The following is a 25466-nucleotide window of genomic DNA, read 5'->3' as shown; positions in this document are numbered from 1 at the left end:
CTGCCCCCGTCCCAACCCCCCAACCCTAACACCCCCATCCTTGCTTTTGGCCAGAAAGATATAAATTTTTAAGAGAAACATATAAGTGAGAAAACAAAACACAAACTAAAGTTTTACTCAAGACACTGGCTTCAGCTTGAGTGCACTTTTTTTCCTGCTGGTAGCAGTTTTCCTGGCACTGGGAGTTGACGTGAAGGAGAATGACCCCATCTCTCTCAGGATTTCTCCATAGGAAAAGGCAGAAGGAAGCTCATTTGTCCACTGTTTCTGAGTGTTTTGCTGAGTGTTTTCAGCTTATTCTTCGAATAGCCAAAGAATTATGTTCACCAATGGAAACCAATCACTGGAGAGTTCTGACTCATTGAAGTTGGGTTTAGTTAGCAAAGTTTTTTAAAATACATTGAATCAATCTGAACATGACTATTAAGTTAGTACATGATGATGTCAGAGACCCATAGCACAGTGTATCAATGAGATATTCATTCAATTTGGGGAAAATGCTAGAACTTGCCTTTCTCAGCGTGAATAACCTCATTGTTGTACCATAGACACAGTGGGGATAACATTATAACTACAACTAATTAAGTTGAAGTTGAAAGTCAATTGAAGGTCAGATATCCCTAACAGAAACATAATCTTAGTCCATTGCCTCTTATGATTCCACTTAGAACTATTGTTTGGCTCAATACATTAGAACTTGAATCCAGTTCATTTTACAAATATTTATTGAACATTTACCATTGAGATAGATATATTTCCAGGGTTCCAGTAACAGAAAAACAGTGTACACAAGATACTTCATGCCTTTGACAAATTTACATTCTAGCAAAGCAAGAATATAAATCAGTGAAATACAAAACAGAGTAGAATAAAAGTTTAAGAGTGATAAATTGTCAGAGAAGTCAGATACCATATCTATTTGAATAAATCAAGTCAGGTTTCATGGGGTAGTACCAAATTAATATAAATATTAAAGGATTGGTAGGATAAAAGTTAGAATAAAATATTCTGCATGCAGAGATGTGGAGGTGGTGAAAGCTTTGGGTCATATTTTTATAAGAAGAACAAATAATCAGCTGGGTATGGTGGCACATGCTTTTCATCCTAACACTTGAGAGGCTGAGGCAGAAGGGTCATTAGTTCAAGTCCAGTCTGACATACATAATGAAACTCTGTATCAAAAAAATGAGTAAATATATACATAAGGAAAAAACAGCAAATAATTCAGTTTGGGTGGAGCATACATTACTTGTGATGGTATAATGGAAGGTGAGTCTGGGAAGTATATTTTGCCCATATTATATGTGTGGAGAACATTATATAAGTACTGACTAGGTAAAATTATCATTTGAGACAGTGGTTGATATTTAACTTGTTCCAAGACAGCAGACCACACCTCTCTGCATATGTGACACATGACATTAGACATCCAAGTCTGGACCAAATTATAAAAGTGATTTTTTTGTTTGATATAGTTTACCTTATTCAACCTGCCACCACAGCTTCATCCTTGTTCCTGTTCTTCTCTAAGTTGAACCTGGACCTGATCCCATTCCTGATGAGTAGTGACTGATGGTACCTTGGAGACTGGGGTGGTGGGGTAACAATTCTGAGGTACATTCCCATGTTATCAGGGTGAGCTGAACATGAAAGGCTTCAGGACTGAGAAATTCTGTTATGATAGCAGTATTTGGGGTGGTAGAATAAATAGATTGCTGTGGAGGAACACTGATATGGGTTCTTAGATCCCAAAGCCTAGAGCAGCACCTAAGTGTCTTCTTTCATTTGCTCATAGTGGCCATTAGTGATAAGTGACAGCCTGACAGTCCTGAGTGTAGATGACTCAGGACAAACTACCATTAATAGTGGGCTTTGTTCAATGTGCTGGTGCCACATTTTGCCATACATGTTGTCTTCATGAACTAGCAAAGAGACATGAGGCAGTTAGGCTAGCAAAAAGGTATCTTAACAAAAAAAATCAAGAAGTTCTGTATTTTAGACCCCAGATCTGAATCTGAGTCTTCACACTTGTTTAAAAACAAAAAACAGAAGTAGGTACGTGAGCTCTAAGAGCCATTTTATCTCCATAAAATCACATAAGGAGGCACAGATTACAGGATTTCCCTCCTGTGGTTCTGAGGCATAGAGGAATGTCACCAAAGAATCTGGGCCTCTTAAAGGTGTTGCCTCTGGGAGCAACTTTCAGTTGCTTGCTCAGTGCAGAGGGCTGTGGAGAGGGGCAAGTTGCAAATGGATGACTGACAAGGGAACTGGGGTCCTGCATCTTTGGTCAGATGTTGGTGGCATTCTGTCAAGAAGATGTTCCTCTGGGCAGGTGGCCCGTGTGGGTGATCCTGGGAGTATCCCAATTTGCAGGATGGAGAGATGATATTCCAAAATGCTGCTCAGACGTGTCAGGACAGTAAGTTGTAGATAATGGGGTTGACAGCTGAGCTCAGGTAGAAGAAGACACCTGGAATACAGGGGATTCAAAAAGACATGTTAAGGAGACACTGAGTGGCAGGCGTGATGGTGTGAAGCATAAATATGTAACAAAATCCTAGAATTCCTGTGATTGTCTCTTTTGGAAGCAATAGTATATACAAGACTCTAATTTAGAATACAAAATGTTCTCAACATATATAACACCTATGCACTTAGGAATCAAACACAGAAAGATTAAAGTGTCCTGGAAAAATTTAAGCTGGCATGGGATCTCCTTGAGATGTTCAGTAACTCTCTTTGATTCTTCCTTGTTTAATTAAAGAACATGTTCCCATAGCTTTAACAAGAGATGCTTAAGTACCAGAGAAAAGAGATGTTTCTTTCATTGGAACTTTACTTAAATGTGTAATTTGAAACTGCAAGTAATGGAGGAATGGTAAATCAGCCAAGGCTTAGTGCCTGCTGAGATGCCTTACAATGCTGAAAAGTTCTTCAAACACATATCCTCCAGTGTCCTTTCCCTGCTCCTTGATGGCACTTCCACCTTAATGAAAAATTCTATTTTACCATTCATTTTCTCTACCAGATGCCTTGCAGACTGTCATTTTCCTGTTTGTTATTCACTCTTACTTTATTAGTATATCCTATTTTATTTCTCAAGGCCCAAGATGAATCTAAGGTTAGGAATCAGAGGACCCAATTTTTGACCCTTGCAGCTATTAGCTACTTTGACAAGAATATAATCTATTAATAGAAATGCTATGATTTGGAGAGTGAAAGGGCCAGCTAAAGACATTTTCTGTATAGTTTGAGAGGCTTAGACTTCATCTAGTTTTAATGTGTGTATGGGAAAATGGTATCTTAATAGAATAATGTCATTATTAAAGCCATAATCTGCAGATCTTAAGATAATACTTTGGTGCATCTGAAGAGGTATAATCAAGCATGCATGAGAACTTGTACTGTTTTCCAATTTATTTAGACACTCCAGTTTCCCTCTTTTAGCCATAAGAATGAGCTAAGAGTTGGAAATATTTTCAAGATTTGTCTCTGAACTGTAAATGGTTCAACTTGGAAGCATTAATGTCCAGGTATGAGCTATACACATGTTCTGCCTTATACAAAAGAGGGTGAAAGTACGTCGATAATACACAAGGTGTTCTATATGCATATGCATGATATTTTCATTCCATGCACATCTGGGTTTAACTCATGGAGATTTATCTTTTCTCTCTGACTATGTCTTTGATATTCTAAAGAGCCAATAGAATTAGCCAGTGACTAGCATAGGTATCAGGTCAGAAGTGTTGTGAACCTAAAGTCAACAGTCACTCTTTAGAAGGTCCTTGGTAGTCATTCTCAGCTCTCTTTTAATAGAAAGAACCCTAAACTTGAAATTGACTGGGTTGGATTTGAGTCTTACTGGACAGCTGAGTGCCTTTGGGCAAGTTATTTCTTCTTTTGAAACTGTTTCTTTGACTATAAAATGATAACATTCAACTTATTATTATTGATGATCATATCAACTTTTGTGATTATTATAAAATGTTTTGGCATTTTACAGTTTACAAGCTCTTTAATGACTATTGTTTCATTTGCTTCTTACTGTCAGCCCATGGTTTGTCTAGAAAAGACATTGTTGCCATTTTATGGTTGAAGAAACTTTGGCATGAAGGAAGCCAGATTTTACAGTTCACTCAGAATATTAATGGGCGGTATTAGGGTACAAGTCCAGGTCCTTTGACTTAGTGACCTTCCCACCACTATTTCCACCACATTCCATCGTATCCTTAAGAAGAGTTAAAGTAGAATAAAGTAGGCCTTGGTGACTCAAAAGTACCCTTCAGTTGACTTTCAAAGGAAGTATGAGATTTCAGGGACATTATGTTTACTAAATGAGAACCTATTAAGTCACATGGCCATTGAAAGGGAAAACAAAAAAAATCACTTCTTAACCATTTTCCTATTGTAGTCATCACTATAAATATTTGCCATAAAGTGTCCTCTAAAATAGTGATCTGGTATATTTCTTTTGGACAAGTAACATGTCTAAACAATCTTTGAATAAAATTTGAATCAAGTGCCTTCATTGTATAAGATGCACATGATATGCTGGCAAACCTAGGTATCTAAGCAGGATGAACAAAAAGGTGAAGAGAAAACTGAAATGACCTGTATACTTTTTATTCAACCAGCCCAGCCCAGTTTTTACCTGACACCACATGGATAAGGTTGAACACAGAAGCCAAGGACTCTGTCCATTTCTCCACAAAACTGAAGAAGAGTCGATCAACATGGAATGGGGTCCAACAGACAGCAAACACCAGTACCAAGACAACTGGAAAGGGTGGCAAATGGGAGAGCAAACAGCAGTGTAGGCAAGGTCAGGCATATGATGTTCACACTGAGTCTTCCATTCCTTCTAGCAGTTTTTCCTGCCACAATGGTTAAGTTATACCTGTTAGAGGAAAGCTAGATCCCAGAGAGCCTCAATGCAAAGTATTCAAACACCAGAATTAATTTATATGATCTAGGATCAGTTTTCTATATGATTGTACAAGAATTATATAATGTGTTTCCTTAGAACATTTAAAATAAAACTGAATTTATTTCAAAGTTGTAAAAACATTTTATTGTGGAAAATAAAATATGTTACAATTGGAGCCGCATGAACTGATGATATAAATAGGTGGTTTGTTTCAAGCAACTGGTGTTTTGTAAAGTAACAGATTAATAACGGACTGTTAAATTATGAAATAATTTTGTTACTTATGAGGGCTTGGATCTTAAATGTCACCAAAAGCTCATGTGTTGAAGGTATGTTTCCTGGCTGATGGCATTATTAGGAGGTAGTGGAACCTTTAGAAGGTGGGGCCTAGTGGAAGGAAGTAGGTAATTGGCTCTTTTGGCTCCCTGGCCCATATGTGGTAAGTAGCCTCCTCCACCACAAGTTCTGCTGCCTTCATGTTCTGCCTCACTGCAGGCCCCAAAGGATCTAGGCTCACCATAGACTAAAACCTCTGAAACCCTGGGCCAAAATAAAACTTTCCTTCTTTTAAGTTGATTTGCTCAGATATTTATCTGAGCAATGGAAATCTAACTAACCTATTACTCTAGAAATAATTAGAAGTTTCTCTGAGTTTGATTAGTTAAAATTCTGTGATAGGTGCGGGAGATTGGAAGATTGAATAAACACAAACATAATCCTACATTTCAAGTGTCTTTACTGGGAAAGGATGAGTCTACTATAAATTACCGAGGCACAGAATTCCTCCCAAATTCCTATTTTCAGCTTTTAAAGACAGATTAGTGCTACTGTGGTTTCTCCTTGGGGTATTTAAGCTTCATTAACATAAATATGTATATTTTCCTCTTTTGAACTTGTCCTTTGCCATGACAGGATGCATGAGATTTTCCTCTAAACAATCACGTAGTGCTGGGGAGAGATAAGGGTGTAGATGAAGCTATGAGCTGGTAATTTTTGAAGCTGAGTCATAGGTACGTGACATTCATTTTAAATTCTCTGTACTTGTGGGTACATTTGGAGTTTTCATAGTAAATAGTACATATATTTTCTTCTGGCATTAAAAACATTCAGAGTAAGTTGTCTGCCTGTGTGTGGTTCCAGCGATATCTGGAAGCTTCTTCTAAGTCCTCAATCTGTTCACTTCTATGATTCCCTTTAGTTAAAAATTTAATCCTGTTAAGTTGAACCCCTTCCAAAGGCAAATACTTTGTAATATATTTTGTTATTGCAACTTTAATGTGAGCAAGCTTCAAGGCTTTCTGTTAGTGAAAAAGAAAAGTTAGTGCTCAGAGAAAAGGGGAGAGCTCATGAAGACACTTGGTTTCTTAACAGCAAACTCAAAGTGCGAATAGGGGCTAACATTGTCCAAGAAAATGATTAATATTTGCAGTCAAAAGACCAGCCAGTGATTTCAGTGCTTTTGTTCATAGATGCCACATGGTTTCAGTGTTTCATATGCATATTAGTCTTGAGGATTCATTCTTTCAAACCTTAGGTTTTGATTAAGTATATGATAGATTTCATTTCCTTCACTAGTAACCCTCATGGACTAATGCTGGATCATATGTTTTTATAAAGTTCTTTCAGGAGAGTATGTATTAGTACCTGGATTTTAAAAAACATTTTATTGTGCAAAAGAATACTCTTCTAATACAAAGTTACACGAGGTCATAGGTGGAGTGATTACTTAGAGGTACTCCTGGATGGTTCTTTTAAAAAATTAGATTGGTTTTTATTTTATTTCCTTAATTTTTATTAGCATATATTAATTGTACAAAGGGGTTTCTTTGTGATATTTCCGTGCATATAATGTACTTTGATCAAAATTCACCCCCTGTATTACTATTTCTTATCTCCCCCATCTCCTCTGTAGTTTACAGTTTTTAGTGGGTCTTATTATGCTGTTTCATACATACATATAGTGTATTTTGATATTTTCACACACACCCCTCTTCTCCCTCCCCTGCTGCAAATCTCTGGATTTAAAAGATCCCATGGAGTTAATGTGGAGGCATCAGTTTATAATCCCCTCAAATGGGTTGTCATACATTTTGTGTATGGGCATTTCTACACATTCTGGGTAAAGAGTCCACCATTTATATTCTTTATGAAACTCATGACAGAAATAGGTTAAAAGCCCTGCTCATTTTAGAGAGGGGGACAGTGGTGCTCAAAGGCTCTGAGATTAGATTGATTTGCCGCATACCAATGGAATGTATTGCAATGAATGAAATTTACCATGTTGTTCTGAGAGTTCAGACCAAAAATGAAACAAACATATATGTCCTAGAAGCTTGAGTAAACAAGAAAGACTTTTCATGGTATTCTGCTTCGGGATAATTTTAGCCTGAACCAAATACAACTTCTTTGCTCCTTCAAACAAAAGAAAACAAAACATGAAAACAGAATGAGGGGCTTAAACAGCATCTTGGTGATTAGTTTTCTGGAGGGTCTGTGAATATTTGCAGTCACTTCATCTGCATCGAAGGACTCATCTTTCTTTGGCTGAAAGAGAAGTAGAAAGAGAGGGTAAGAAAGGGAAATACTTTTAACTGTTCAGTGATCCTGAGAAGTATAACTCCAACACTAATTTTGGAGACAAAAATCCAATGCTTACAGAAATGTAAGAATATGTTAAATACTAAAGAGTAAGATGGAGGTATAATTGGGTTTAGGTGGATCAAATCTCTTCCACCTTCATGGTTTGCCAGATCCTCCATTGGCAGTGTCAAAAGTCTTGACTGACTGATTGAGGCCTTCAGGTGGAGGGAGCATTCAAATTATTCTGTGTAGGGTCATGGCTAGATTAGGATCAATCTATTGAGTTATAAAGGGATAGAGTCAAATTCAAGGTAAATAAGAAATTGGTGTGATTTATGTGCAATGGTGGAACAAGTTCTCTAAGAAGCAGTAAGCTTCTGAAGCTGGATAGCATTTTGAGGAAATGTTTTATTTTTGTGGTGATACCAGGGTTTGAACTCAGGATTTCATATTTGAGAGGCAGGTGCTCTACAGCTTGAACCACACCTCCAGCCCTTTTTGCTCTGGTTATTTTGGAGATGGGGGTCTTGTTTTTCACATGTGCCAACCTGGACCACAATCCTCCTATTTTATGCTTCCTGAGATGGGGGGGTCTCGTGAACTTTTTGACCAAATTGGCTTCAAACTGCTCCTCTTAATCTCAGCCTCACAAGTAACTAAGATTACAGGCACGAGACACTGGCACCCAGTTTGAGGAAATATTTTAGAGAAAATATTTAAAATTAGATAACGGTTAGAAGAGTGGGTCATTAAAATTGCCTCTAAAGTGCAACAAGTCCACATTCTGTCTCCTTAACAAATACATAAGCTCCTTGAAGCCACTGGGCCCTGAGCATCCAGGAGGACCCTGACCATGACCATGGGTCTTCTGAACACATACTGTCTGTGTGCACCTATGTTTTCATAAAGTGAGGGATTCAAAGTCCTGTGGGATTTTGCCCATCACTTAGAACTTGAAAAGAAACAAGGGGTTATACAGTAATTTAGGAGTATGTGGGAGGAACATGGAGGTGATAAGATGTTACCTAGAATAAGAGCAAAACAAAACAGTGCTGGCAGAATGATTTTCTCAGTGCCTCACACATAGTACACACTACATTATAAATTATGGTTACTATTGAGATTCTGATTGTACTCAAATGACATAATAAAAACTACCTTTTTTGGAAACACAGTTATTTATACCTGTGGCTCCCTTATGTGGATAACTGAGTCCCTTCTAGAAATTCTTGTTCTCCTGCTACCATTCTGCTTAAAGCAGCACTTGCCTGATAGAAAGAAGCAGCCAAAAGTTAAAGCAGTACATCAAACTACAAATGTTAGCAACTCATCTCCATTTAAATCTATTAAAGGTTTTAATTATTTTGTGCCCTTAAATTTGTAATTATTGTAAGATATTGTTGTTCTAAGATACAGATACTCCATTATTTGATTATAGACCATAATTAAGAGTAATGAAAGAATGTCATTTCTCAGCTAGGTTTAGCAGTATGATGTCCACCTAAGGAGTAATTTCCTGAAATCAAACATCAAGCACACATTTCACATAGCTCTTTTATGGACAGGCTTCCTGTACAAGAGTAGTTTGCACTGAAAGAAAATCTAGGTTATAATGATACAACTAGCTTATTAAACAAAAAGTGAAAACTAAATATGCACTCTGCACATTGTTCCAACAGAATTTGAAGTGGTTGACACAGTAGAATAGAATCCAGGCAGTTTATCTAGTCAGTATTAAATGCTGCTCTAGTATAAGTAATCTGATTTCCTCTTCAGACTTTAGCAATGTAAATATTCAGCCACAAATTATTTCTACTCTCCCACAAACTTTTATTTTAAAAGGAGGTAGCAAAAGGGAGTGAAAAGTTGTGGGCAATATACAGGAGGCTCAGAGCCTTCCTACCTCAGCCCCTCCAGCCATGTAGCACCAAGGTGAAGGGGAAGTTCACAGGCTGACTGTCATTCAGGTTGATGTGTTATCCTGGTCAGTTGCTTATAGCAACTGAAATCAATTCGCCAGATGTTCAGTGTGTGTGCATGTGTGTGTGTGTCTGTGTGTGCATGTGCACATACTCACACATGTATCAGTGCAACCCTGTATTTGGTTGGCTTGGTTGGGTTCTGCTGCATCTTATACCTGTGTCCTCATCAACTGGAGCACTGAAGCTGCATATAGGGAATGCAGGGATTGGTCAGTGCTCCCCTAGACCCTCCTTGCACATGGTCAGCACTCCCCTAGACCCCTCCTTCCACATGGTCAGCGCTCCCCTAGACCCCCCTTCCACTGGGTCAGGAATTCGCCCCGGGATCTGTCTTTCATCTCCATGTTTTTGCCCTGAGAGCAGCTCTATGCACACTTGCTTCCTGGGATGGAGCAGCAGCACTGAGCATGTCTGGCTTTAAGCAAGAGCATGGCTTCCTTCTTGGCTCGTCCTCTGATTTCATCAGTACTGTGTCTGCTGCCTTCTGAGAGCAGAGGATCCAAACTCAATCACACTTCAGACTTGCAAAGAAGACTCAAAGCTTATACATCATCAGAATTACTTGGGTTTCTTTAAATCTCACACATCAAAAAGGCCCTTTAAAACAATGCTTAAACTTTTGTTTTAGGTAGAGAAGCTGAAGCCCAGTAATGAGGAAAGCAATTTAGCCTCATCCACTCCCTGAGAGGACAGCCTAGTTAAGTAGAAATAAACTAAGGAATCCACAGGTATAGGATTATAAATTATATTGAAGGAAAACCACTGGGAGCCCTAAGTTCCTATAACAGGGATGTAGTAGAGCTAGGTAATCTGGGACAGCTTTCCTGAGGAAGTGTGGTTGAAGTGTGACTTAGAGGATAAATGAGAATCAGAAAGGCAAAAGGGACTGTGGTAGGGGACAGTGGGAGCATTCAGGCCCTGAGGCCTATGCCACAGAATAGGGATGACTTCTCCTGACTGGAAGTCTGGAGAAACTTCAGTTCTTCTAGGAGTGACTATTTAAGCAGATAGTTCCTTTCCTGGTACCCTCTGTACCCCAGGATACACTGGGTAACTCCTCATTCTTCCCAAGATACAAGGTGATCAGTTACATTATTCACACAAGGCAAACTTGGGTGGTTTCTGACCTATTGTCTGAGCTGTCACTTAGCTCCCGATACAAAGTAGCTATGGATTCATGACAATGAAACAAAGTAATAGGTTAGGGGAATATATGTTTCCTACTCAAGTTTAGATATTTCCCCAAAATTGACCTAAGATAAATGATTGTTTGGCATTGGACAAGATGGTATTAATAACTTCTAGGTGGGGTTTTCTCAAAGGATATAGGATATTTGGAAATGGGTAGAAGTCTTTTCCTCAGTGAAATTTTCAGGGCATTCTAAAGACATGTCTAACACATGTTTGGGGGTGACATATGTATTGGGGAATATAGGGCCAGCCCTCTAGGAATAAACTGCCACAGCTCTTTGCTGGTTAGATTTTCTCCTGTGCCTAGATGTCTGTGAGACTTAAAATTTCTTCTTCCTACTTAGACTTTGCCATCTACCCTAGGGACAGTATGTATTCAGAAAGTCCACCTATGGGCCACTCATTTTGATAATTATCTTTCTCAGAGATGGACTGAGATGGGAATATATCTACTGTTATGTAATATATGTGTCAGAGCCATCTTGAAGGATATGGCATGGCTGTATGTTTTATTCTCCTTTCATTTTAACTCACATTGCTCTCCCCTCCTTTTTTTTATGTTAAAGCTAGCAGCCTCAGTTATGATCTGATGTGACTTTTCATTTTATAAATGGGAAAAGTTCTAGGAGAATTGTGACTTGCCTGAAGATACACGTCAGCCAAGGACCTGGAGTCCACATGGTCTCATAACTGTTTACTACATGAGTTACCTCCTTGAGTGAGTATAAAGCTGCCACAGTGAAGGCTTGCGTCTCTATGAATTTGGGTGCAGAATATACTAGGAGTCATATAGACTCATTCCTACTTTTATCAAAAATAATTTGGACCTGGAGAAAAGAAAGAAAAATCAGTTTGCCAGTATGAGCACAGGAAAAGAATTTCTATTATAAGATATGTGGCTAAGTGATAATTTTCTCTTAATCCCAGATGTTTCTTACTTTACTTTCTTTTACTGTAACTCATGTGTTCTGATTACCCTCCCAGTCCTCAATCTGCACCTGCTCAAGATACACATATGTATATGTGTATATAAATAATTTATAATATATATAATTTAACTTTGTGTTTCAGCCTTTCAATCAAAGGTCTAAGCACCTGCAAGAATGTGTTTGATGTTAAAATTATACATCTGACTTTGACTATAAAACAGGTACTGATAGTTCATGTTATACTCAAACTGTGTTGGTACAGAGGAAAATTTCAACACAGGCAGACGACAGAGGTTGGGCAGGAAAGAGACAGCACAGTGTAAGATGTGCATACTGATTCCCTTAGGAAGTTTTCTAGCCCACTAGAAAAGAGAGAAGACATGGAATCTGAGCTAAAAGAAATGCTGCATAGTTACGGTTTACTGTGCAAGTGTGTTTGAGGCAGGCCCTTTAACTTCTCAACTTTTCTTCCTAACTCATTCTCCTTTTCTCTGTACTCCCTTCCAATCCTGATTCTCCATTTCCAAGTTTGTATTTGAACTCACAGCCAGTGAGAACAGGTGGTCTGCCCCAAGCCTGATCCCTTGGATACTCACTCTGAGCCCCTTGAAGAAGTAGAGGACACTGATGAGGGTCATGGGGAGGATGTAGAAGATGAAGGAGGTGACCTGGATGATGAAATTGTAGATCCACATGGGCTTTGTGACAGTACACGTGGCAGAGCCAGGCACCAGGGACCCATTGGGGAAGTAGTGGAGCTTGATGCCGTGGATGCTAGTGTTGGGCAGAGAGAAGGCAATGGAGAAGCCCCAGACAATGCCCACGACCCTGAGGGCCCCGTTCTCTCCAGCTTGGCTCGGAAAGGGTGGACGACAGCCACATAACGCTCCACACTGACCGTGGTGACGCTAAGGATGGAGGCGAAGCACACGGTCTCAAAGAGGGCAGTCTTGAAGTAGCAGCCCACTGACCCAAATAGGAAGGGGTAGTTGTGCCACATCTCATAGACTTCCAGGGGCATCCCCAGCAGCAGGACCAGGAGGTCAGAGACAGCCAGGCTGAAGAGGTAGTAGTTAGTGGGTGTCCTCATAGTCTGGTGCCGAAGAATCACCAGGCACACAAGGAGATTGCCCACGACCCCCACCGTGAAAATCAGCGCATACACTGCAGACACCGGCAGGGAGAAGGGGCTGCGCCGAGGTCCACAGATGTAGGCCAGGTAGTCCTCCGTGCTGTTCAGGTATTTGAATGGATCTTCTGCTTCCTGCTGGTGGACCCACGAAGCATTGCCAAGTTTGTCCATCACTGACATTAAAATCCAAGACCCCTGGTCCGCTCGCCTCCAATGAGGCTCTGTTCCAAGCGGAGCCAGAAAGGAAAGAGCAATAGGGAAAGCAGAGGCTCAGGGAAGAAGGCCGGCGACAGCCAGAGCGTCAGCCTCCAGGTTGGGCTGCTTACAAGCTGATCCGTTTTGAGAAGCCCCCACACAGAAGCCCCGCCCCCGGAGGGCTGGAGGCCAATGGGCGCTCAGGCTGCACAGCTGGAGAGGGCTTTGAGTGCTGGAGCGGGGGGAGGGGATCTCCTTATGAATGAGAGGAAGCTGGGAAACCTGCTGCAGACTGTGACATCCAAACAGGGGTGGCTCTCCCAGCAGGGCATTGCAAAGCTGTGGGAATCTGTGTGGATATGCATATGAAGGATGCGTGGTCATGAGTAGCGGAATACAAATCTCCATTGATCCTTGTTCCCTGTACAACATGACAAATATGGGAGATCAACAGATTTCTCAAGTTATCGTGTTCCACTGGAAATTCAAGGCTCTCTGGGGAAAGCACGCACAATGTGACTCTTGGGTTTTGCTTGTATCCTCAATAGAACACCAACCCTGAAGGACACTGACACCTCAGCTAGCCCTGTCTGCTAACATTTCCAACTTTCGGCAGCTCAAAAAGCAAGTGAGTTTCAGGACCATACACACTCATGAAAATACAGCAAGTTGGGAAAGTTATGCCACCCCCAGAGCCTCATTTCCTTTTCTGCACTAGGCTTTGTGGGAATATCAGTGAACAAACAATGCAAGGTCTCTGCCTTTGTAGAGCTTTTGTTCCAGTAGAGTGTTCTGAAAATATAGGAGCCAATTAATAAGTAACATGATTCCAGATGACGATTCATTTGATAGGTAACTGATCAAGAAGGCTAAAGTATGTTTATCTCAGGCTAAGGTCTGAAAGGTAAAAAGTCAGTTGTAAAACAGCTAAAGAAAGTATATTCCCAGCAAGAGTAATAGCAAGTGCAAAAGTCACATCAAGACAACCATATAACAGGAACTTGATGATAGTTATATATATCTATGCTTTCAGGACAGTGTTAATGCTTAGACTGAAGTGGCTGTCAGGAACCAGAATACAGAAATTCTTCTGGGCTATGGTGAGCAGTTTGGATCTTATTCAAACTAGAGAGATTTTGGATCTGAGTCTTGAGTTTGGATCTGCAGGGAGAATTGTCTGGAGGATTTTGAGAGAATTCACAGGGTGGAACTGGTAAGAGATGGCGTTGGCTTAGATGGTTGTGGTAGCAGTGCAGTTGAGAGATATCTTCGGATTTAGGGCTATTTTTGCAAGGGATGACAGTAAATGAAGTACCTTATACTTAAGAGCTTCTCACTAGATGTTAATTCTTTTATTTGCTAAATAAATCAGATGATGAAACCTAAAGACTAAAGAAGTAAAATGACTTGCACAGGGAAAATCTGCAAGAAGGGCTGGTTTATGCTGCTGGAACAAATGGTCACCAGATCTCAGTGGCTTAAAACAATAAGGATTTAGTTCCTGCATTGTGAATTTATCATGCATCAGCTGGGAGGGTCTGTCCTGTGCTCTACTCTCTCTACTGGTGGAGGGATCATTGCTGGCCATTGTGGGAGAGGGAAAAAAGCTCTTGCAGGCCTAATCTAGGCAGTCACATGCTCTAGCCTGAAGCCTAGTGACACATGTCACTTTTGGTCACAGCCAAGGACCAGTCCTAGGTATCTCCCCCACCAGACAGGGGCAGAGAAGTGCTATCCTATCATGTGCACAAAAGACTGAGAGCTAGGAAAATTTGGTTAACAGACATACAAAAAATTTTGTTATTGCTGAGCCTCTCATTAATGATAAACTTAGATGTTGAAATCACTATTAAAACACTTTAATGTACATTACTGATGAAATAGAAGCTTAAGTTTAAGATGAAAATCATATTGTAATATAAAGATCTTTAAAGCTATAAAGATGTACAAGCACTAACCACTGTCCCAAACTCTACTCCCTGGTCAAAAGATATGGGAAAAGAGGGTGAATTTTTACAACTGTCAAAACTTCCAGTTGACAATGAAAAGGCTTTTACCTTCCCTCTCTATTTTGGAAATAAAATTGAGAGAAGAACCAAAAGAAAATGTGCTCCCTGCAAGAAAGTAAGGGTAGTGTTTAATTTCCCAACTAAATATTTACTAAGCTTTGAACTGAAGGCCTATCTCTGTGTATCTGTAAGAATGGAGTGAACCTTGGTAAAAGAATTCTTGGAAGAGCTTAATTCTCTATGAATTAAAGTACACATGTTGTTATCTAAACAAATATTTTTTAAAAATACAGTTATGAGGATGGATAGCAACAGACACTATACTCAGGGCAGCACATTAAAAAGGTTGAAAGGCATATCTACACTATGTCAGGGGAAGACCAGTTAGAGTGACGTTTAATATGGGCATAGTAACAGTCTCAGTGCACAGAGATTGATTGAGACTGAGAAAGCAGGGATTCTGGACATTTATTGTAAGTCTGGGCTTCCAGTCCTGCTTCTGCCTCCTTCCAGCTGTGTGACCATCAGAAATACATCTTGTTTCTGTGAGTCTCAGTCACTCCATTGGCAAAATGAGAAAAATAGTGGTATTGCCTTAATGGGTTGGCATGAGGATTAAGTAATTCCTGGTAAAATGTTCAGTGTAAATTATTTTAAATAATCTAGCATTTCAAATAGGTGTTTAATAATACAATATGTAATAAGATACCAATATGTGGTTACTTGTCTCGAGGTGAAAAAAAGACATTCAAGGCCAGCCTGAGCTATATATAGAAACCCTCAAAAAATTAAAACAAAGCAAAAGACTATTACAAGATTTAAAAATTGAGAGTGTGCTGTAGTTGTTAATGTAGAGTTGAAAGTAGCTTTTGTGCATGAAGGCTGGTCAAAGTACCTGCTGGTCCTGCACTTTTCATAGAAGATGGTGAGGATGACTAGGAGCACAGTATCCTGTAGGGAGTGTGTGATGCAAGTGGAGATGTTTTGCCCAAAGAAGACATAGAAGAGTGAAGTGCAGTGTAAGGTAACCTTCCAATATTTGACCATATGTTTGGGTGATGCCCAAGGATGAAGGAGAAAGAAATGTGTGAAAGCCTCAGGGAGCAACAACAGGAATTCAGTTCCTCTGTGATTCCCTGATAATTGAAAGAGAACCTCACAGAAGGGCTTATTGCAGCTAAGAAACTACAGTATTCATCTGCCAACTTCTTTTCCCTAGTGTTTGAGGGTTGCTCCTGGGGCAATCATTTTTCTCCATCTCTAAACTGTTTTGATCACTCAGAGAATGTTATGTAGTAGAAAAGTAAAAATGCAGCATGAATTTAAGATGCAACTTATCAGAATTCTGAGCATGTACAAGGGTGCATTTTGTAGCTGTGGCTGAAATCAGGAGTCAAGGGGATGTGGTATAGGAGCTCAGTAGAATCTACTAAATCTATAAAATAAAAAATAACAATAGTTACCTTTGTTGGCACTTGCTCTCAGAGACCATTATGAGCATTTCACATGTATTACCACATGTGATTTTGCAATAATACCTATGAAGTAGGCTCTTAATGATTCCTGTCATTTCAAGTGAGAGAAATGACGCACACATACCTGTGGTACTTATTTTGTTTTTTGTTTTTTTTAACTTTTATTTTATTCATATGTGCATACAATGTTTGGGTCATTTCTCCCCCCTTCACCCCACCCCCTTCCTTACCCCTCCTGCTCCCTCCCTTACCCCTCTTACCCCTTGCTACCCAGCAGAAACTATTTTGCCCTTATCTCTAATTTTGTTGAAGAGAGAGTATAAACAATAATAGGCAGGACCAAGGGTTTTTGCTAGTTGAGATAAGGATAGCTATACAGGGAGGTGACTCATATTAATTTCCTGTGCATGTATGTTACCTTCTAAGTTAATTCTTCTTGAACTAACCTTTTCTCTAGTTCCTGGTCCCCTTTTCCTATTGGCTCAGTTGCTTTAAAGTATGTGCTTTAGTTTCTCTGCATTGAGGGCAACAAATGCTATCTAGTTTTTTAGGTGTTTTACCTATTCTCATACCTTCCTTGTGTGCTCTCGCTTTATCATGTGATCAAAGTCTAATCCGCTTGTTGTGTTTGCCCTTGATCTAATGTCCGCATATGAGGGATAACATACGATTTTTGGTCTTTTGGGCCAGGCTAACCTCACTCAGAATGATGTTCTCCAATTCCATCCATTTACCAGTGAATGATAACATTTCGTTCTCCTTCATGGCTGCATAAAATTCCATTGTGTATAAAGACCACATTTTCTTAATCCATTCGTCAGTGGTGGGGCACCTTGGCTGTTTCCATAACTTGGCTATTGTGAATACTGCTGCAATAAACATGGGTGTGCAGGTGCCTCTGGAGTAACCTGTGTCACAGTCTTTTGGGTATATCCCCAAGAGTGGTTTTGCTGGATCATATGGTAGATCAATGTTTAGATTTTTAAGAAGCCTCCAATTTTTTTTCCAGAGTGGTTGTACTAGTTTACATTCCCACTAACAGTGTAAGAGGATTCCTTTTTCACTGCATCCTCACCAACACCTGTTGTTAGTGGTGTTGCTAATGATGGCTATTCTGACAGGGTGAGGTGGAATCTTAGTGTGGTTTTAATTTGCATTTCCTTTATTGCTAGAGATGGTGAGCATTTTTTTCATGTGTTTTTTGGCCATTTGAATTTCTTCTTTTGAGAAAGTTCTGTTTAGTTCACTTTCCCATTTCTTTATTGGTTCATTAATTTTGGGAGAATTTAGATTATAAGTTCCCTATATATTCTGCTTATCAGTCCTTTGTCTAATGTGTAGCTGGCAACTATTTTCTCCCACTCTGTGGGTGTTCTCTTCAGTTTAGAGATCATTTCTTTTGATGAGCAGAAGCTTTTTAGTTTTATGAAGTCCCATTTATCTATGTTATCTCTTAGTTGCTGTGCTGCTGGGGTTCCATTGAGAAAGTTCTTGCCTATACCTATTAATTCCAGAGTATTTCCTACTATTTCCTGTATCAACTTTAGAGTTTGGAGTCTGATATTAAGATCCTTGATCCATTTTGGGTTAATATTGGTATAGGGTGATATACATGGATCTAGTTTCAGTTTTTTGCAGACTGCTAACCAGTTTTCCCAGCAGTTTTTGTTGAAGAGGCTGCTATTTCTCCATCGTATATTTTTAGCACCTTTGTCAAAAACAAGTTGTTTATAGTTGTGTGGCTTCATATCTGAGTCCTCTATTCTGTTCCATTGGTCTTCATGTCTGTTTTTGTGCCAGTACCATGCTGTTTTTATTGTTATTGCTTTGTAATACAGTTTGAAGTCGGATATCATGATACCTTTAGCATTGTTCTTTTGACTGAGAATTGCCTTGGCTATTCGTGGCCTCTTGTGTTTCCATATATATTTACTGGTAGATTTTTCAATCTTTAATGAATGTCATTGGAATTTTGATGGGAATTGCATTAAACATGTAGATTACTTTTGGGAGTATAGACATTTTTACTATGTTGATTCTACCAATCCATGAGCATGGGAGATCTCTCCACTTTCTATAGTCTTCCTCAATCTCTTTCTTCAGAAGTTTATACTTTTCCTTGTAGAGGTTGTTCACATCCTTTGTTAGGTTTACACCTAGGTATTTGATTTTTTTTGAGGCTATTATAAATGGAATTGTTTTCATACATTCTTTTTCAGTTTGTTCATTATTAGTGTATAGAAATGCTAATGATTTTTCTATGTTGAATTTATATCCTGTTACCTTGCTATAGCTACTGTTGGTGTCTAGGAGCTTTTGAGTAGAGTTTTTTGGGTTTTTAAGGTATAGGATCATATTGTCTGCAAATAGGGATATTTTGACAGTTTCTTTACCTATTTATATTCCTTTTATTTCTTCTTCTTGCCTAATTGCTCTGGCCAGGAATTCCAGTACTACGTTGAATAGGAGTAGAGATGGGCATCCTTGTCTAGTTCCTGATTTTAGGGAATGGTTTCAGTTTTTCTCCATTAAGTATAATGCTGGCTGTAGGTTTATCATATATAGCTTTTATAATGTTGAGGTACTTTCCTTCTATTCCTAGTTTTCTTAGAGCTTTTATCATGAAATGATGTTGGATGTTATCAAAGGCTTTTTCTGCATCTATTGAGATGATCAAGTGGTTTTTGTCTTAGATTCTGTTAATGTGGTCTATTACATTTATTGATTTTCGTATGTTGAACCATCCCTGCATACCTGGGATGAAGCCTACTTGGTTGTGGTGAATAATCTTTTTGATGTGTAGTTGAATTCGGTTTGTCATTATTTTATTGAGGATTTTTGCACCAATGTTCAATAAGGAGATTGGCCTATAGATCTCCTTTTTGGAGGTGTCTTTGCCTGGTTTTGGGATAGGTGTAATACTGGCTTCATAAAATGTGTTAGGCAGTTTTCCTTCCCTTTCTATTTTGTGGAACAGTTTAAGGAGGGTTGGTATCAGTTCTTCTTTAAAGGTCTGATAGAATTCAGCAGAGAATCCATCAGGTCCTGGACTTTTCTTTCTGGGGAGTCTCTTGATTGCTGCTTCATTTTCATTTTGTGTTATAGATCTATTCAGGTGATTAATTTCCTCTTGTTTCAGTTTTGGATGATCATATGTACCTAGAAGTCTGTCCATTTCTTTAAGATTTTCAAATTTATTTGAATATAGGTTCTCAAAGTAGTCTCTGATGATTTCCTGGACTTCCATGGTGTTTGTTGTTATCTCCCCTTTTGCATTCCTGATTCTACTAATTTGGGTTTTTTTTCTCCTCATTTTAGTCAGTTTTGCCAGGGGCCTGTCGATCTTATTTATTTTTTCAAAGAACCAACTTTTTGTTTCATTAATTCTTTGTGTGGTTTTTTTGGTTTCTATTTCATTGATTTCAGCTCTTATTTTTATCATTTCTCTTCTTCTGTTTGTTTTGGGATTTGTTTGTTCTTGTTTTTCTAGGAGTTTGAGATGTATCATTAGGCCATTGATTTGGGATCTTTCAGTTTTTGTAATATATGCACTCATGACTATAAACTTTCCTCTCAGGACTGCCTTAGCTGTGTCCCATAGGTTCTGGTAGGTTGTGTTTTCATTTTCATTGACTTCCAGGAACTTTTTAATTTCCTCTTTTATTTCATCAATGACCCATTGTTCATTAAGTAATGAGTTATTCAGTTTCCATCTGTTGCATGTTTTTTGTCTTTACTTTTGTTGTTGAGGTCTAGTTTTATTGCATTGTGATCAGATAGAATGCACAGTATAATTTCTATTTTCTTATATTTGCTGAGGCTTGCTTTGTGGCCTAGGATATGATCTATTTTGGAGTAGGTTCCATGGGCTGCTGAGAAGAATGTATATTGTGTAGAAGTTGTATGAAATGTTCTGTAGACATCAACTAGATCAATTTGATGTATGGTATATTTTGGATCTAGGATTTCTTTATTGATTTTTTGTTTGAATGACCTACCTATTGATGATAATGGGGTATTAAAGTCTCCCACAACCACTGTGTTGGAGTTAATATATACTTTTAGGTCCTTCAGGGTATGTTTGATGAAATTGGGTGCATTGACATTGGGTGCATATGGGTTTATGATTGTTATTTCCTTTTGGTCTATTTCCCCTTTTATTAGTATGGAATGTCCTTCTTTATCTCATTTGATCAATGTAGGTTTGAAGTCTACTTTGTCAGAGATAAGTATTGCTACCCCTCCTGTTTTCAAGGGCCATTGTCTTGGTAAATCTTCTTCCAGCCTTTCATCCTAAGCCTATGGTTATTTCTGTCGGTGAGATGGGTCTCCTGTAAGCAAGAAATTGTTGGATCTTCCTTTTTAATCCAGTTCATCAAGTGGTGCCTTTTGACGGGGGAATTAAGTCCATTAACATTAAGTGTTAATACTGATAGGTATGTGGTGATTCCTGTCATTTAGTTGTCTTAGTTGTTTGAAGGTTTTGTTGTGTGTACCTAAGCTGAGGTTACTCTCTACTTTCTTGCTTTTTCTTTTCCTGTAGTTTGGTGCTGCCTGCCCTTTCATGGGTGGATCTCATTTTCTGTGTGCAGAATCCCTTGAAGAATCTTTTGTAGTGGTGGCTTTGTGGTCACATATTGTTTTAGTTTCTGCTTATCATGGAAGACTCTTATTGGTCCATCTATTTGGAATGACAGTTTTGCTGGGTAGAGTATCCTGGTGTTGAAGTTATTTTCATTCAGTTCCCAGAAGATCTCACCCCAAGCTCTTCTTGCTTTTGATGTTTCTGTTGAGATATCTGCTGTGATTTTGATGGGTTTACCTTTGTATGTTATTTGTTTTTTTCTCTCCTACAGCCTTCAGTATTCTTTCTCAGATCTCTGTATTTGTTGTTTTAAATAATAATATGCCATGGGGTAGTTCTATTTTGATCTGGTCTGTTTGGTGTCCTGGAGGCCTCTTGCATCTGTATGGGAATATCTTTCTCTAGATTTGGGAAATTTTCTGTTACTATTTTGTTGAATATGTTATGCATTCCCTTTGCTTGCACCTCTTCTCCTTCTTCAATGCCCATGATTCTCAGGTTTGGTCTTTTGATGGAGTCAGTGAGTTCTTGCATTTTCTTTTCACAGGTCTTGAGTTGTTTAACTAATAGTTCTTCAGTTTTTCCTTTAATTACCATTTCATCTGCAAGTTCTGAGATTCTGTCTTCTGTTTGTTCTATTCTGCTGGATTGGCCTTCTGTTTTGTTTTGCAATTCTGTTTCATTCTTTTTTTTCAGGTTTTCCATATCCTGAGTCATTTCCTCTTTAATGTTGTCTATTTTCATCCTGAGTTCATTTATCTCTTTATTAATCATGTTCTTTGTTTCACTTTGGTGTTTGTACAGTGCTTCTATGGTTTCTTTTATTTATTCTTGTGCTTTTTTCAAATTCTCTATTTTTATTGTCTTGGAATTTCTTGATTGTCTCCTGTACATTTTGGTTGACCATATCCAGTATCATCTCTATAAAATTCTCATTGGTTACCTGTAGTATTTCTTCTTTTAAATTATTCTTGTGGGCTTCATGGGGTTCTTTGGCATAGTTTATCTTCATTTTGTTGGGGTCTGGGTCTGAGTATCTGTTTTCTTTATTTCCCTCTGGTTCCTGTACTAATTTTTTGCTGTGGGGGAACTGGTTTCCCTGTTTTTTCTGCCTTCCCATCATTGCCCTTGGTGTTGTTATTGTCCCTGTACTGTGTGCAATTAAGTATTTTCTAGCTGGTAATTTTAACAATGGTGATATTTAGGATGGAAGGGTGAGAGGAGAGGGAAAGCAAAGAGGTTAAAGAAAAAGGGAAAAACAAACAAACAAGTAAAAAAACCCCAAACAAACAAGCAATCAAAAATTTCAAGGATATAAACATGGAGAGATAGTGTACTAATCAACAGTAAGCTAAACAGGCATTAGATAGACAGAGAGAGGATTGAAAAAAAAACAAAAAAATCTCCAAGTTCAAATGCAATAAAGTTTCAGTCTTGATAATTTTGGTGTTAGTCCCTCACTAACACCAATCTTGGAGATGACATCTCTGAAGTAGTTATGTCTTTGTCTCATCAAAGGGGAAAAAAAACAAAAAACAAAACAAAACAAAAATACCACAAGGTGTCCCAAGTTCAAATGCAATACAGTTTCAGTAAGTTTTTCAGCATGCAGGTGTGGTTCAGTTGTTGTGTCATCAAAGGAAGAGAGAAAAAAAGAGTCTGGAGACAGTTCTGTAAATGGCTATCTGAGGCTGGGGCTCACCTGCCTGCTGCTGTCAGCCTGCTGTTGCTGGAGGCTTTATTTATGCAGATCTCAGGAGTTAAGTTAACACTCACCTGGCCCTGCAGGCTATGTTTACTCAGAGTTCTCCTGGGCATGACTGTCACTGCTACAAGCTTTCCCCTTTCCAAGCACGCTGGGGGAGGTGACACTGCACCCGCTTTCTCAGGCTGGCATGTTTATTTACAGTTCACATGGGAAGTGGGCCTTACCCCCCTCCTGTGGAGTTTTCTTCCCACTGCTGCTTTTACAAGCTTTCCCACTCCTGATTGGTGTGCAGGTGCTGCCACTCCTGCCTTCTCTGGCCAGCTTATTTATTTACAGTTCACGTGGGAAATGGGTCTTCCCCCCTCTCCTGTGGAGTTTTCCTCCCACCGCCACTTTTACAAGCTTTCCTGCTCCTGGTTGCTGGCATGTGCTGCCGCTCCTGCCTTCTCTGACCTGGCTTATTTATTTACAGTTCTGTGAAGGATTCCCCTGCCCCACCTTTGGCGCTCAGGGTGCCCCGCCCTCTTTGCTATGTGTCTTTTTTGTTGTTATTGCTTATTATTCAGTTTTTTTTCTTTTTTCCCTGGGTGGGGGTCAGTCTGTCCAGGGGGCTGTGCTTATCTGGCCCAGGGTTGTCTTTGGGAGTACCGCGTGTGGCTTAGCTCACCTTGTGGTCTGCATCTTCCCAAGCGGTCTTGGTGCTGGTGTCTGGCAGTGCGGGAGCCCTCCTGGTTTCTCGTTTAACATGAAGTGGGAAGGCTATGCGCAGACTGGAGGTGTGGAGGAGTCAAAGTTTTGTCTCTTCTCAGTGTTTTTTCCTGTAAGGTGTATCTCCAGCGTCTCTCCAAGATTTTACTTTAGGAAGCACACTTTCTGCTTCCTCCCTCTAGCCGCCATCTTGGAATCTCCCCTGTGGTACTTGTTGATGCTTACTTAGTATCTCAGTCATTTCGGTTAAGTTATCCTTCAGTAACATTGGAGGGTGGATGGTATTGGGGTTTGAACTCAGGGAAGTGCTCTATCACCTAAGCCACTCTGCCAGTCCTAATTCCCAGATTTTAGTTGATTAAAATAAAATAAGATTTCTCTCTTGGTCATTCTACATATCCATTAAGGTTTGCCTGGTAGCTGTATTTTTCTCCCATTGGAAAGCAGGCTCCAACTGGTGCTTTAAAAATTCCTAAGGCAGGATTTCCACAGAAGACCCTGATTCTTAAAATTTCTGCCTGCAAGTGACAGACATACTTCTATTTACATTTCATGGAACAAGTCAAGTTAGAGCCATTCCTAATCCCAAAGAGGGTAAAAAGAACTATCACACATGCTTGGCAGAGAAAACCAAAAACACTTCCTAAACAGAATTATTGATTATATATTCCATCCCTCTGGATACAAATATTTAGCTTATATTACCTCTCACAGGGGAAATGCCTTTATCCTTGCTCCACTGGAGATGCCTCAGCATTCTCAGCCAGTCACATTCAAAGTTAAAACTAGGATGTCTGGGTAGTACCTGGCATTCTGTACAACAGAGAGGAGAATGGCATTCCTCCATGAGATCCACATGGTGGTCCTCTTGTTCCAGAGACCTTTGAACTCAAAGGCGAACTTACTGGGGCCCCACCTGGATCCTTCTATGCTCTAATAATGGTTCACGGCCTGACTCTTTGACCAGTGCCATGCATATTTAGAACTTTTGTTACAGTGATGCTTCACTTACATAACGAGTCTTTAGTCGTAAATTGGACTAGATTATGCTAACAGATAATTCCAAACTCTCAGTAACTTTAAAAACAAAGATTTTTTTCCTTTTTTCTGATTTCTGTGTTGCTTGTGTTTGGGAAGGGAAAGCTGTGTACTCTACTGTCTGTATCCAGGATATTAAAAAAAACCCCAGCACCTGAAGCACAGTACTACAACTGCTGGTAAGATGGGGAGATATTGGCTTCTCTGTCTTAGAGATTTCTCCCTCCTCTAGTACAGTTTGAGGCCATGAGAATTTACTCAATAAATAGATACACATGAAGAGGCATTAGAGCAACTAAATTAGCTACTAAGCCACATCATTTGTCAAATACATAATGAAAAAATCATTATTATGTTTTAAGAAAGTGCTTATTTTATATATGGTAATAATTTGAATGCATTTCAAGAGAACCCTGGGAATAGAACCTTAGTTGAGAAGCATAATATCTCTAGTTCTCAACTCTGGCATCCTTCAGGGTTTGGAAATGCCCATGCAACCTTAGCTAACAGCAGTGAAAGCAGAGTTTCCAGAGTTAGATTGAAAAGGCACAGAGGGAGAAGCAAGGAAATGCTCGATGTCAACACAGGCTTTATTTGGGAAAGAGAGCCTATGGAGGTGGGCCTCTAGCAGAAGCTAGAGTCCACTGCCACTTACAAACTGGGGGGTTGTTGTAGGGGAAGCAAGTATAAAAGTACCAGGAAGGTTGCTGGGTGGGAACATTTTCTTGTAGGTCACCAAGAAATGCCATTGCTGGGCAACGAGGGAGGATAAGCTGTGTGTAGGTCACTCATTTGTTTAACTGTCCTTGGTTCCCAGTGATAATGGCTAAAGGTGAATGTTTGTCCTTCTTTGGGGTCAAGTGAGGGTTTCCAGTAAGCCACCTGTGAGAAGGAAGGGGTCTGGTCCTAACATGACTGCCCTTACTGTTCATCCCAACACAGAGGAAAGGTTATCTTCAGTTATATCATTCACAGTTACTAGATCAAGATTGTTAGCTCCA

The 25466-nt window shown here is 39.4% G+C and overlaps 1 protein-coding gene across 1 annotated transcript; it reads right to left on the bottom strand.

Moving 5' to 3' along the window:
• Positions 1-751: 751 nt before the first annotated feature.
• Positions 752-13091, bottom strand: Nmur2 (neuromedin U receptor 2). The gene is given in 6 exon segments (XM_074057133.1): positions 752-2473; positions 4658-4783; positions 7333-7334; positions 7395-7477; positions 12212-12453; positions 12456-13091. Coding segments are annotated over 6 exon segments (1224 nt in total). The 5' UTR covers positions 12928-13091; the 3' UTR covers positions 752-2174.
• Between the last annotated feature and the right edge of the window lie 12375 nt (positions 13092-25466).

The sequence above is a fragment of the Castor canadensis genome, chromosome 16 (assembly GCF_047511655.1).
Source record: "Castor canadensis chromosome 16, mCasCan1.hap1v2, whole genome shotgun sequence".
Classification (NCBI taxonomy): domain Eukaryota; kingdom Metazoa; phylum Chordata; class Mammalia; order Rodentia; family Castoridae; genus Castor; species Castor canadensis.
The sequence above is the reverse complement of the archived record's forward strand: the minus strand, read 5'-3'. Positions and strand labels throughout refer to the sequence as shown.